At 30.1% G+C, this 14,743-nt stretch overlaps 1 protein-coding gene across 2 annotated transcripts in view; it reads left to right on the forward strand.

The window, feature by feature from the left end:
- LOC107438024 (N(G),N(G)-dimethylarginine dimethylaminohydrolase 1) overlaps nt 1–14,743 on the forward strand; it is a 59,698-nt gene that overhangs the window by 26,521 nt on the left and 18,434 nt on the right. The window contains exons 2-3 of one of the 2 annotated variants that reach the window (XM_087154680.1): nt 6,153–6,179; nt 13,276–13,378. In XM_087154680.1, the coding sequence (XP_087010806.1) occupies nt 6,153–6,179; nt 13,276–13,378 (130 nt within the window). The remainder of the gene's footprint in view (nt 1–6,152; nt 6,180–13,275; nt 13,379–14,743) is intronic. The other variant, XM_071187527.2, reaches the window with a different exon arrangement.

Here is a 14,743-nt window from a genome sequence, read left to right on the forward strand (position 1 = left end):
ATTTTTGACCACGGGATTTTACGTTTCTTGAAGATTATTTTCAGCGGGACTTATTTTGCGATCGCTGTGCGTTTTATTTCGACGGGATATAACGTTTCATGTAAATTATTTTCAGTGAGACTTTTGCTACTTAGCGATCGTTGTGCATTATTTCATCAAATTTTTTTTTTTCTGTCTGGATTTAACATTGTCAATTATTTTCAGCAGACCTACTGTTACTTGGTGATCGTTGCGCAATCGCTGTTATCTTAAATTTTCGTTCTGAACTTAATATATTAATGAAAAGTAATCATGAATTAAAAAAAAAGATTCGTTATTGATTTTTTGGAAAGTTATACAATTTAATATTTTATATATTTTGTATTTAAGTAATTTATACTTTGCCATAAAAAGTTAGTTTTTTTTTTATTAGTTTTTAAACCAATAAATCTTCAGTCGCTTTTAGTTTAAAAAAAATTAAAGCAAAGCCTACATTTAATTAATTTGCTTTTATTTTTGAGGAAATTGAAACAGAGTTTGTGTTATTTCTTTCTGTCTTTTTTTTTATTTTTAATTTGGCTGTTAGTTAAAATGACTGAATTTTTTAAAACTAAATGGAAAGTTAGGCAATGTCTAACGCTTTTCAATAATTTAACAATAGTGCTCTTAAATATAGATATTTCATTTTCAAAAAGGAAAATAATAATAAATAAATAAATAAAAACTTGCATTTATTTTTTCATTAAAACCATTTCACCATTAGTCAATACAACTTTATTATTTTAAATAAGTAGCAAAAGCCTAATGATGTTTCAAAAGCACATTTTTTTTCAAAAAATAATTTAAAAAATGTTTTATTTAAGTGGGCATTTTTTTTTATTATTATCTTGTAATGTATGTAAAATATTTTGTAACAGTTTTATTATTATTTTTAAAAAATCTGAGTCATTTTTAATTTAAGAAAAATTAAAATAAAGCTTGTGTTTGTTTTTACTTTAAGACAGTCTTAAGTGAATCCATCATTATTTTAATTGAGAAATTTAAGCAATACTATTGATGTTATAGAAGCAATTTTTTTTTTAGAATTAACATTTTCTTTTGTTATAGATTTATTTTTGATTGATTTAAAGATTTCTGATTGATAAATTTAAAACATGTTAAATCGCGATACATTGCGATGTCTGACTGACGATCTATCACGATGTAAAATTTCTTACAACGCCCAGGCCTATTTTTACATAAAGAATAATAATTCTTGAGGATTTTTTTAAAAATGTTGTTTGATCATTGGTAGGCGGCCGATTTATTTGGCCGGATATTTGACTATTCTACCAAATCACTATTCATTATTCCCTATTTTATAATAGTGGGTGATCGGTTAACGAACAAATCGGTTAACGAACACTTTCACGAAAGATTATTGTGTTCGGATAACGAACACTTTCAGGAAAGATTTTTTGTGTTCGGACAACGAACACATATTCGAATAATGAACAAAACAAATTCTAACGAACACTTCTCGGGAAAAAATTAATATTAAACGTTTGTTATCATTTTGCATACAAAATAAGATCACTGAAAGGAGAAATGTTTAAAGCATGCTTAGTATTGATTGATAATTACTAAATGAAACTTGAATTAACAATGAATTTAAATTTAAAGGTCATTCAATAATTATTATTATAAAGCTTAAAGCACTTCTCGTTTACCACTCTGAGAATCCCAGAGCATTCAAAAAAAAATCCATAATTAAGAACAAACTGCCAGTAATGTGGAGATCGAATCAGAGGGTATGGGTCACGCAGTATCCTTTCTAAGAATGGCTGTTTGAAGTTTGTGCCCCGAGCATCAGGGACTACCTTGATACCAATGACTTGCCGTTGAAAGCACTGCTGCTATTGGACAATGCACCAGGACATCCAAAGGATCTTGAAGATAATTTGTTGACAGACATTCCCTGGCTGACAGTTCAGTTTTTACCTCCGAATACGACTTCGCTGATTCAGCCGATGGATCAGGAAGTTATTGCTGCTTTCAAGAAATTGTACACTCGCGCGCTGCTTCGTCGGTGTTTTGAAGCAAGACAATTCTCCTCAACAATGACTTCAAAAAAGTTTTGGAAAGAAAAATTTGACATTCTTGAAACTATTCGTATCATTCAAAAGGCGTGGTCAGAAGTCACACAGCGACAGTTGATTTCTGCTTGGCTGAAGCTGTGCCCATCCTTCGATCAAGGTGACGGAGGTGATCAGGGAGACACCCCTGAAATTATGGATGAAATTTTGACAACTGCTAGAGATCTGGAATTGGAGGTGAACGAGGATGACATAGAGGAGCTCATAATGGGACATGAAGATTAACTGACGACAGAAGAACTCCAAGAAATTTTGAAGGAAGAAACACAGCGAAATGTGTCTCCTTCTGAACAAAAGGAAGACGAAAGAGGATACCAATGCCGACATCTGCCGTTAAAGATCTTTTGAAAAAGTGGGAGGATGTCAGAGCAATGGTCTTAGAATGTCACCCAAACTAAGCTGATGCCAGTAGAGTTGGGGAGAGAAAAGCAATCGACATTGGACATGTTCTTCAACGCCCCATAAGCAAAAAATGAAAAGGACTGATTAATATGCAAAACTATATGTATGTATTATTTTTTAAGAAACTTAATAAGAAATTATACATTTTTTAAAATTTAATTTTTAGGGTCTTCAGAACGAATTAATCGATTTCACATAGAAGTCTAAGGTGAATCGATGATCGGTTAACGAACAATTCGGATAGCGAACATAGTCTTGGAACGGATTATGTTCATTAACCGATCACCCACTGTAATAGTAATATATATAATCCATATTTGCATCCAATTTTCATTACCTTTGATTTATTTGACAAATTATTTTTTTATAATTTCAGACAATACTTTTACAAACAAAATTTTTGTATCGTCGATTATTTTAGTTTCTTTAATATCTATACAAGACACAATAATTTTTAATTGAATAAATTCTAATTCCTTATTGGTGCAGTATTGCTTATCAGTGCAAGCATAAATTTTTTTATATCTAAAAGCAGACTATTTCATCAAGATTTTTATCTCCTTTTATAAATGATGTTTCTGATTCCACTACATTTTGTTGTTTTTTTCCCTTCATTCACAGTAAATATTGTACTTAATGAATTATTCATTTCATTTTCAGTTGTTAGATATGGAATTTTTTCATTTTTATTTCAATTGATCATTACATCCTGCCTTGTCCTGTGTTTCAATATCTATGTTAACACTTATGTTAACTATCATTTCTGTTTCTCAGTTCTTAATTTTAATTAATGAGTTTTCCTTGTAGTTTATTTCTTTCTTATTTCCTGATTGTTAGGTACTAAATATACATTCTGATTTTAATCATTAAATTTTTTATATTTTGTGATTTTAATGAATCTTTAGCGTATTATAATTAGGTTTTACTTAGTTTCAAATAATTGTCATAACCTCAATAAAGTTGTATTTGTTAGTCGGGATGTAACGAATATTCGGCCACTATTCGGTATTCGGCCCTTTTGCCGAATATTCGGCCTAGCCGAATACTGAAGTTATTCGGCCGAATAATGAAGTATATGCTATTATTAATTATGCTGCTATTATTAATTATTTAGATTTGTGAAAGCCCTATTGTTGGCATCAAAATATTTAAAATATTACAAAAAATACATCAAGCTTTTAAATTTTTTTCAAAATATAGAAAGTTTAAAAAAGAAAATTTTTTAATATTTATTTCATTTTTAGTTTAAAATTTGAAAATTATTTAATTACAAAATTAAAATTTCAAAAGTGAAACTTTTTAAAAAGTTCTTAATTTTCTGAGTTTTAATAATTTTTCTGACAAAAAAGAAAGTTAAGAATACATTTAACAGTAGTAAGTAATGAGTTCTTATTTTAAATAAAATAGCTAAAATATGCTATTATTAATTATTTAGATTTATAAAAGCCATATTGCCTTGTTATTGGAATCAAGATATTTAAATTATTACAAAAAATAAATCAAGTTGTTAAAATTTTTTTAAATATACAAAGATTAAAAAAGCAATTTTGTTAATATTTATTTCATTTTTAATTTAAAATTTGAAAATTACTTTAATTACAATCAAAAAAGAAATTTTTAAAAAGTAAGTATTCGGCCACCGAATATTCGGTATTCGACCTAAAATGTAGCCGAATATTCGGTACTCGGCTATTCGGCCCCATCACTATTCGTTACATCACTATTTGTTAGTTTCTTTTTGTCTTGGTTTAGTATTAGTCACTCAAAATAATATTTTTATTAATTTAATGAATTTACCATCTTAATTTATATATTTCTATCTGTTTACCCAGTTTTTTTCTATTTTTAAAATAGAAAATCTGTTTAATCTGCATTCTTGGAGTTTTTCTTTATATTCTTAAAAGCTTACGAGAGGTGATTAAATGCAATTTAATTTTAATTAAATACAGATTATTTGTATTAAAAATTTCTTTATTTAGTTTTTTTTAAAAAATTTTTTAAAGGATTACTGAGTTGAAGAAAAGCTATTCCATTTTTTAAATCTATTATTATTTATCTATGATGTTTTATTTGATGATAAATAATCATTATGCCATTTTTAAGGTCCTTGATTTCTAGAAAAAAAAGTCCTTAATTTTTTTGATAAAAGTCCTTAAAAGTGCTTAATTTTTGCTTTGATAAAAGAGCTAAATTAACGTTGTTTTAAAAATATGTTAGAAAATTTATTAAAAAAATACTTGACTGAAGAAAACTTTTTAGTTATTTCTTAAACTGTTGTTTGACAATTGAACTTTTGAAAATACTTATTGTTAGTATTATAAATTTTAGGGTGAAAAAAAAATCAAGCATAATTTTTTCTCTGTTTTGAGATATTTTTAAAAATATTAGCTAAGTATTGTTAATTTTAAAGTATTAACTAATATATTCTGTTTTATTCATTGGTTAATATTTTACTAGTGTTTTTTTTTCTGATTTTATTCAAATAATATTTTAGGCTATCCTAATTGGTGCAATTAATTCTAATTCAAAAAGTCTTTTACAAATTTATGTGGTATTAAAAAAATATTTTTCCGAACGACTTTTTCATAATTTATTTACATGCACAATGGTAAATGATAAGGTAAAAAATGAAATCCAGCATCAAATATAAAAACAATTGAGGATATTTTGAAATTGAAAATTTGTTTAATTGAAAGTATTAAAAATATTTGTATCTAGTTAAACTTCAGAAGGAGATAAATCCTGAAGCTTCAAAAGTGTTAAAAAAGTTCATAAGAAAGTGCATCAAAAAAATGTTCCACAGTACCACCATGTATTATTTTCAACTGAAGATTGTAGCTTTTACTATTGCAGTGGGCTTATGTTGCAAAAAGATTTAATTTGTTTCTAGGCAAATTTTGCAGAACCATTACTTAAATGTTTAATGAAAAGAATCATTAAATAAAAAAATATCAAATACATTGAAATCAAAAATCAAGCATAGTACTGCAATAATTAATACTTTCATACTTCAAACTCATTATCTTCATTAAATAGCAAATATAAATAACCAATAGTTTGTCATATATTGACTCAAAACAACCAATTGATTAAAAAAATGAATTTATAAACATTTTGACCCTTTTTTTTCTGTTAAAATGAAGTTTGTAAACACAACAAATTTTTATGAGCCCTCATTAGAGTGATTTGCTAATACAAAAAAATTATAAGTTTATTCATTTATCAAATGTTAATATTTCTTTGTATTGATGTCATATTTCAAACAATAAATGTTGCTGTTATCCAAATGATAAGATATTTGTAAATAGTAAACAATATAATTCGTAAACAGGCAATTTGTTTTTCAATCAGAAAGTAAACAAATCAAAAATATACATGTATTTTTTTTAAAGGCAATGCAATTTATTAAAAACAGAATACCTTTTTTTTGCTAGAAAACGAACTAGATGGCACCACGAGATCTAGAACTCTTACTTATTAACAATTTTGTCAGACGAGTATGTTTATGTTACTGGCGATCGAGAGATCATGTTGTATTCGTAGTGTTGTTTCTGTAGTGCTGTTAATATACTCAAGTTAACTAATTCGAAGGAGTATCTTTTCTTGAGTTTATGTTCATTATTTTGATTTATTTAGATACGAACCGCCCGGGTTGAAGAAAAGGTAAGAAACCTTTCATTGATACCTGTTTCAGTTGAAGATATAAAAGAAATAAGTTATCATTTTTAACAAGGCATCTCTGCTAGGACTATCGGTTCGTATTTTAATAAAATAAGAATTATTGTTATAAATATTTGATTGATAGTGTTATAAAAATAGACACTGGAACTGAAAATACTGTGAATAATAATAACTCTAAAATGGCCACAGAAATTGAGCTCCTTAAAAAGAAATGCACTACGTTAAGAACATCAGTTACTAAGCTAATTTCAAAGATTGAATCAGAAAGTAAAAAAAACGAAATAACTGATGAAGAAACCGAAATTGATCGAATTATTGAACAATTAAATGATAAATTCGAGTCTCTCAAAACAGTTGATTCTGAGTTAGAGAATCTGTTTAAACCGAAGGATTTAGATAAAGAATTAGAAACCGCCGAAGAATACCGTGAAAAGATAGTAACTTGGAGATTTAAAGCAAATATTTGCGTAATTTGAATCAAAAGAAAAATATTCGGGAACCTCTCAATTTCCCCCATCATATAGCTCCTACTACTAATCGCGAAGTGGAAGTAGAAACGAAACCAGAAATGCTGAATATTAAATTACCGAAGATAGTAATCCCAAAATTTTTGGGAAATATAAGTGATTAGCTCAATTTCTGGAACTATTTTGAAACATCGATACATAAGAACAGATCGTTTGATGATGTCAGTAAATTTAACTATTTAAAAGCTCGTCTATGTGGAACAGCTTTAGAAACGATAGGAGGTTTTGCTATTTCCTCAGAAAATTATGTTAAAGCTATTGATTTGCTAGAACAGCACTTCGGAAGAAAAGAAACATTGATAAACAACCACATGAGTCAATTATTAGAAATTACCCCTTTAAAGTGTTCTGGTGATGTAAAAAATTTTCGGCAATTATTTGATAAAATACAAATCCATATAAGAAGTTTAGAATCGTTAGGTATTTCACCAGATACTTTTAGTACTTTATTATCTCCCGTAAAACTTAAGTCAATCCCAAACGATTTAATATTTGAATTTAATAAGGAATTCGGAAAAAAATATTCTTTAACTGATTTGATTAATTTTTTTTAAAATAAGCAATTGATAGCTGAAGAAAAGACTGATTTAATGAGAGCAAAGGAAAAAGAAAATTCGCCGCCGTATCCGAATATTAATGAAGGTAGTTGGAGTCACCATAAAAGGGGGGAGTGGGAAGTGAAATGTGATCGCAAAAGAAATCCTACTGCCAATGAATTATTTGTTTATGATTCTGCTTCTAAAGCAAGGTCGTGTCCGTTTTGCGGTGAGTTAAATTGTGAATATGGAAAAAGTTTATCTTTAGATAAAAGAAAATCAATTTTATTAAAAAAGGGCATTTGTTTTAGATGTCTTGGGAAAAATCACATGAGCTCAATGTGCAGGGCAAAGGTTAAATGCTCTCATTGCAATAAAAGACTCGTTGAAATTATGTGTTTTCAGGATAATAAATATTCAAAAAATGAAAAACCAGAAATAATCGAAAATACTACACTTTCGAATTATAACTGTTCGCAGGAAGTTTATCTTCAAACTTTAATAGTATACATTAAAGAAAATAATTTGAAACAGTTAATAAGGGTAATAATCGATCAAGGTAGTCAGAGATCGTATGTCACAAAACTTGTTGCTGGAGAAATAGGTTTAAAAGGGTTCGGGAAAGAATCTGTGAATCATGGATTATTCGGTGGAATTGAACATACTGAAATGCATCAAAAATATTGTCTAAATTTATCAAATGTTGATGGAAGCTATAATTGTGAGTTAGAGGTTTTAGATGAGAAAAAGATTTGTGCTTCCTTACCCAAAATGAATGATGCATATTGCTTAAACGAATTAAAAGATCTGGGTATTTATATTAGTGATACGATGATTAATGATAGGTCCTGTTTATATGAAAGAGATTCTGGCGAGATTCATTTGCTCATTGGAGCTGACTACGCTGGAAAGATATTGATAGGAAAAGTAAAACACCTTAAGGGAGGTTTGGTTGCTGTACATACTTTGTTAGGGTGGGCAGTAATGGGTAAATCTGAGGTAGAGGGAACATCTACAACTAGCTCAATGTTAGCATTGTCATTACATGTAAATAATGCAAAAATTGAAGATCTCTGGAATTTAGTTACCTTGGGTATTAAAGATAGTAGTGAAAAATGCTCTAAAACACAGACCCAAGAACTTGCTTTGAAACATTTCAGAGAAACGGTTAGTAGAGACAGTGAGTTGGTTAAAGAAGAATATAATAGTGAACCAGTTACCAAGAGAAAAATCCTATCTATGGCACACCAGCTGTTCGATCCTATAGGGTTCACTTCTCCTATGACGTTGATCCCGAAACTTCTTCTACAAGAATGCTGGAAGATTGGAATTTCTTGGGATTCAAAATTGCCCCTACGAAATAATTAAGAGATTCGAGAAATGGAAAGAAGAATTAAAAGAATTGAGCAACTTCAAAATTCCTCGTAGACTTTGAAACTTAAATCTTTCTATATCAAGCTTAACACTTCATACCTTTTGTGGCACTACCATGGTGGCATATGCGACTTGCATCTTTTTGAGGGCGGAAAGGGATGGAGAAGTTACTTGCCAACTTATTCAAGCAAGATCTAGAGTTGTCCCATTGAAAAAAGTGTCGATACCAAGATTAGAATTACTTGCATGTAACATTGGAGCTAGATTGGCTGATACAGTAAAAAAGGATTTAAGATTGGAAGATATTGAAACATTTTTTTGGAGCGACTCCTTGGACGATCTTTATTGGATAAGGAAAGAAGGCCCTTGGACGATTTTCGTATCCAATCGAGTTGGCGAAATTCGACGACTTTCGGAAGCTAGTCATTGGAAGTTTGTTCCGGGAACCCAAAATCCAGCGGATTTGCCGTCAAGAGGTTGCACAGTTAAAATCCTATTAAAGAGACAATGGCACGAAGGACCATCTTAGCTTAAAGAATCAAGAGAAAACTGGCCTAATTTTGATCTAGTTCCTGATGAAAAAATAGTGTCTGCCTAGAAGAAGAAAATCATTGTATCATCTTTAAATATGACAAATGACGAATTTTGCAACAGCATATCTTCCTACAAGAAAATAATCAGAATTACAGGCTGGATATATAGATTTTTTGAAAATTCCAGAGCAAGCAGTAAGAAAACAGGAAAATTATCTGTAGAAGTGCTTATTAAAGCTGAACTCAAAATCTTGAAAAGGGTTCAAGAAGACTTATTCCAAGGCGAAAAATTGAAGAATCTGAAATTCCTGTCGATATTTACAGACGCTAATGGACTTGTGAGAATTAAAACAAAAATCATTATGCGAGAAGACAATGAAAACTTTAAAGTTCCAATTATTTTACCATCTGATCATCATGTTGTTAAGAGCCTTATTTTACACAAACACCAAGAACTTGGACATCCTGGAGTACAATCTTTAATGGTAGCTCTCAGAGAAGATTATTGGATATTAAAAGCTAGAAAAACTGTAAAAAAGATACTGAAAACCTGCATAACTTGTCAACGATTTAATGTGAAAAGACCTGAAATACCAGAAGGAATGCTCCCGGAGGACAGAGTAAAAACGCCTCAATTTTTGAAGTTATAAGAGTGGATGTTGCTGGGCCGTTGCTTACGAAGGACAACAGGAAAGTGTGAATCGCAATTTTCACCTGTGCGATTTATAGGGCAGTACACTTAGAACTATTGACATCACTTTCAACAGATAATTTCATACTTGCCCTAAGAAGATTTATCGCATGCAGAGGACGTCCTTCAATTATCTACTCCGACAATGGGACTAATTTTATTGGAACTAACAACTCTCTGAAGAATATCAACCTAGAAAGACTAAAGACAACCTTTTCTCCAATTTTATGGAGATTCCTACCTCCGACTGCTCCATGGTGGGGAGGATTTTTTGAGAGGTTAATAGGACTTTTGAAAAGAATTTTGAAGAAGGTCCTAGGTCATACATCCTTGAATTACCAGGAAATTGAAACTGTTTTGTGTGATTGTGAAAGCCAACTCAATTCAAGACCTTTAACATATGTTAGCAGTGATTCCAATGATTTATGTCCTTTCACACCTGATTTATTCCTGAAAGACACTCCTACTAGTAGTACTACGGACTTGGATAGATTAAAGCTAACTGACAAGACAGAATTAAACAAGAGATTTGCATATAGATGATGACTGATGACAGATTTACAAGCAAGATTCCGTAGTGAATATCTGAGTCAGCTGCATCATAGACTGACAGTTCGAAAACCAACATACCATCCTTAAGTTGGAGATATCATCTTGATTTGGAATGATAATCTCAAAAGAATACATTGGCCCTTGGGAAGAATACTCTCAGTTTACACAAGTAAAGGTGGACTGATCAGAAGAGCTAAAGTTAAGACCAAATCCGGAATTCTGATCAGACCAATTCAAAATCTCTGCCCATTAGAACTGGACGAGCAGAATCTCAACAGCGAAGACCACCTGCCAGAAACTTCCAAAGATGAGCCAGAAAGACCATCATCGGACATTCCTGATTCAACTCCTGCTATTACCAGAGTTGGAAGTGTTGTTCGCCCACCCTCCAGATGCCCCGAAACTCAAAAAAGGGAGTGTTAAAAACAGAATACCATTTTTTTGCTAGAAAACGAACTAGATGGTGCCACGAAATCTAGAACTCTTACTAATTAACAATTTAGGCAGACGAGTATGTTTATGTTACTGGCGATCGAGAGATCATGTTGTATTCGTAGTGTTGTTTCTGTAGTGCTGTTAATATACACATGTTAACTAATTCGAAGGAGTATCTTTTCTTGAATTTATGGTCATTATTTTGATTTATTTAGATATGAACCGCCCGGGTTGAAGAACAGGTAAGAAACCTTTCATTGATACCTGTTTCAGTTGAAGATATAAAAGAAATAAGTTATCCTTTTTAACACAATTTGTTCACTTATAAAAATGAGTATAAAACATTACACATAATTTGTTTGTAACATAACAAGGTGGGCCCACACAATAAAACCCGGGCGGATTTTTTTCAAAGTGGGCCCACTTTGCGAACCCTGCATAATTGTCAAAATGAAAGAATTCATCCCCTTTCAGAAACAATGCTGTGAAAGAGGTCACGACCCTCTGGCGAAGGGAGAACCATTAAAGGATAAACAAAAGCCATTGGTCACTTTCTTATAACTATCGATATACACCGTCAATTCCTAGGGGGAGGGTCCAAAACTTTGCTCGAGGGCTGGGATTCCCTGCACCGCTCTTTTCGGGGGTTGCAAGTTCAGGATTATGTTTTGCTATTGCACAGTGGTATAGAATAGACTCCTTTGAATAATGATGTTACCGTCCGCGTTTGAAAGCTGCGAGTTTAGAGGTCATGGTTAGCCTAACTGCAAGGAACCTCTAACCCATGATCCATCTAACACTGAGGATATATTTACGTCCGCACTATGGTCAGCCCAAGCCAGGTGCAGAATTTTTATTGACCAGCCATAGCTGGAATTCGAACCAGAATCACCTCATTGGAAGGCAAACACTCTATCCTTAGCACTCACAAATTACAAATTTAAAAAAAATATGACGAAACATTCAGCTCTCTGATTGTCCTGCTCATAGAAAATTTCATTGTATTCTGCATGCTTTTCTCCACAAACAAAGACAACAGTTTTCTCTCTTATTCAAAAACTCCTCTCTCTAATTTCTGAAGAAGAGTGTTAAAGAAAGAAATTTGTCTATGGGTGACAATTCTTTGGTTTGCAAATGTTGTATTTGCAAATTTCAAAAAATTTTGTTTAAAAAAATTTGAGTAGTTTTAATAATTTTCAGGAAAATAAATCTTGATGTCATTAACGCTTACTCAAATTTTTAGAGGCTTTTATTAATTAAAATTTTTTTTAAAAAATTAGCTGCTACACACACAACATATTGTGTTTTGTCTTTAACACTCAATTTTTAATTTTTTAAATGTTTTTTTAGCTAATGGAAATTACTAAATGCCCAAGTCAAAATTCTTGATGGTCCTATCAAATCATTCTGATAATTTATGTTGGTTTCAGAGCAATTCATGGTGGTCTAACATTTTTTGACGGTCATCATCATCCAAAATTTTTTATTATGCTTTCATGGTTTTTGATATACAAACAATCTTCCATCATTCCATGATGGAAAATGCTACTTCAATACCATGATGGTTAACCACCAAGAGAAGTTTAATTCTCATAGGCCAACAATTTATGATCATCTGTGATGGTCCATGATGATTCTAACTGTATATTTCCATGATGGTTTAATGGTAATGATGGTTACATTGGAGTGTTTTGCATAAAAAATATTAAATATTGCATTTAATTGCAGTTTTGATCTATTTGTAGAAAATATGTGTAGAAAATATCAAATCTATGTGTAGAAAATATCAAATCTATGTGTAGAAAATATCAAATCAATATTTTAAAAGCTCACAAATGCAATTAAATAAAAGGAACAATGGATTTATTATCACTTATCAGTAATTACGTAATCCATAATTTTTTTCTGTATTAATGCTTTATAACCAGTAGAAATTGCGAACTTCCAATTATGCACATTTTCAAACAACTGAACTGGAAACCACTGCTTTGGAAAGCATGAATGGGTTAGGGTTTAGTCTTTTCTGGATGGTCCCTTCTGAGTGATTGGTCTTTTTTTGGCATATCTCTTTCATATCTGAAACTTTTTATTTTGAAGACACAAGAATATTTGAATTCTGAGATCATTGTGTACTTTTGATGAATGGAAAAGTGTTTTAATCATAAGAGAAAATGAGAAATGTTGCTTATTTTCACTTTTGTTAAGTCTGATTACAAATTTCGTAATATAGGTATTTTTAATTCATTGTTTCTATGCTGATTTAGAAAATGTTCGTTACATTGAATTTTTTGCTATTTCAGATTTTGCCAAAGATGGATTTGACTGTGTTAATATTTTTTTTTTGACCTGTACTTTTTAAACACAAAGTAGTTAGCAAATTGTATTGTTACCTTATAATGTTTACTAAATAGCCTGTCTTTTTGACCTTAGGTTGATATTGTTAGAACCATTATAAAGAAGGAATTAAAAATGCCAATTGTTGACATAGCTAATCCAGAAGCAATGGTGGATGGTGGAGATATATTGTTTACAGGTAATTATTATTGGCCAATTGTTATAAATGATACATATTTTTCACTTTTTTATGTAACAAAATGCTATGCAATGAAATATTACCTCACAGAGAGTCTTTTAGAATAGCAGGGTTGCCATTCCACATGGAAAAACCTGTAAAATACAGGGAATTTAAAAATCACCTAAAATAACAGGAAATTTTGATTCTTTCTTTATGAACTGGGAAAATACAGGGAAGTTTGTTTCTCATTTTCGTATATTAAAAAATGGTGATCACTCAAAGCATAATCTATAGGATATTTAAGGATGATATTTCAGTTATACTAAACTATTTAATTTATTATAGCATTATTAAATCTGTTCCTTTTCCAGCAATTAAGACTTAACAAATATAGTTAACTTAATATAGCTTGCCCAGTAATCATTGTGCTTAATATATTGTTGTGCTACAATCCTGAATGGACATTATATGTACTTTTCTTATGAAGCTTTTTGTTTTTCAGTATTTATTAACCAGATATTCAATTGAGAAAGTACAATGAAGCAAAAAAATAATAATAAATAAATATTCTGTACAACTTTTGTTTTAACGATAACATTCTAATGTCCAATTTTAATGGTTCAAAAGAGTTGACTATCAGCAACATCTCTATATATCATAAAAATTTAGATATCTCATATTGTGGTCAGACTGTTTTGGAGGTTTTGAGAGCCAATGAGAAAGAAAGTGTATTACATGATCAATAACCACAAACAACTAATCAGATATTTGCATGTAACTAACCAGTGAATTCAATCAATAACAGTCAGGCCCATCTCTAACTGATTTGATAGGGGGGGATGTTGAAGTTTATTTTGCCGACTATCATATATATATATATATATATACATTTAAATGCGCAATGAAACTTTAGCTTCCAAAGTTTATTTTGAAATCATTTCGACTAGTTATAAACGTAATGGTATTCATCGAAATAATTTTTACAGCTCTTAAAAATGCAAATGCCATGAGTGTTTGAATGTGGTATTATTGATAACTAAATGGTACCAGTAATTATTCAAAATAATAAAAAGAAAATATAGTTTTTAAATTTCTATTAATTTTTAATTATTAAATTGGTAACTAAATATTTTAAAAAATTAACTATTTTTATAATGTTACTATTTTTAAATTTTTTATAGCAATTCCACAATAAAATTGATTTATATTATATAGTTAATATTCATATCATATTATATCAGAAATTTTTCACAATTTTCTTTCTTTTAATATGTACCATCTATTCTTATTATTATTAAAAGCATTTTTTAAGCACCTAATTAATAAAAATTTAAATAAATTCTAAATTTTTTTGGCAAAGCAAACATTTAATCGACTTACGAT

This window comes from Parasteatoda tepidariorum, chromosome 11, assembly GCF_982258835.1.
Source record: "Parasteatoda tepidariorum strain Cologne lab strain chromosome 11, Ptep-v5.0, whole genome shotgun sequence".
Lineage (NCBI taxonomy): Eukaryota > Metazoa > Arthropoda > Arachnida > Araneae > Theridiidae > Parasteatoda > Parasteatoda tepidariorum.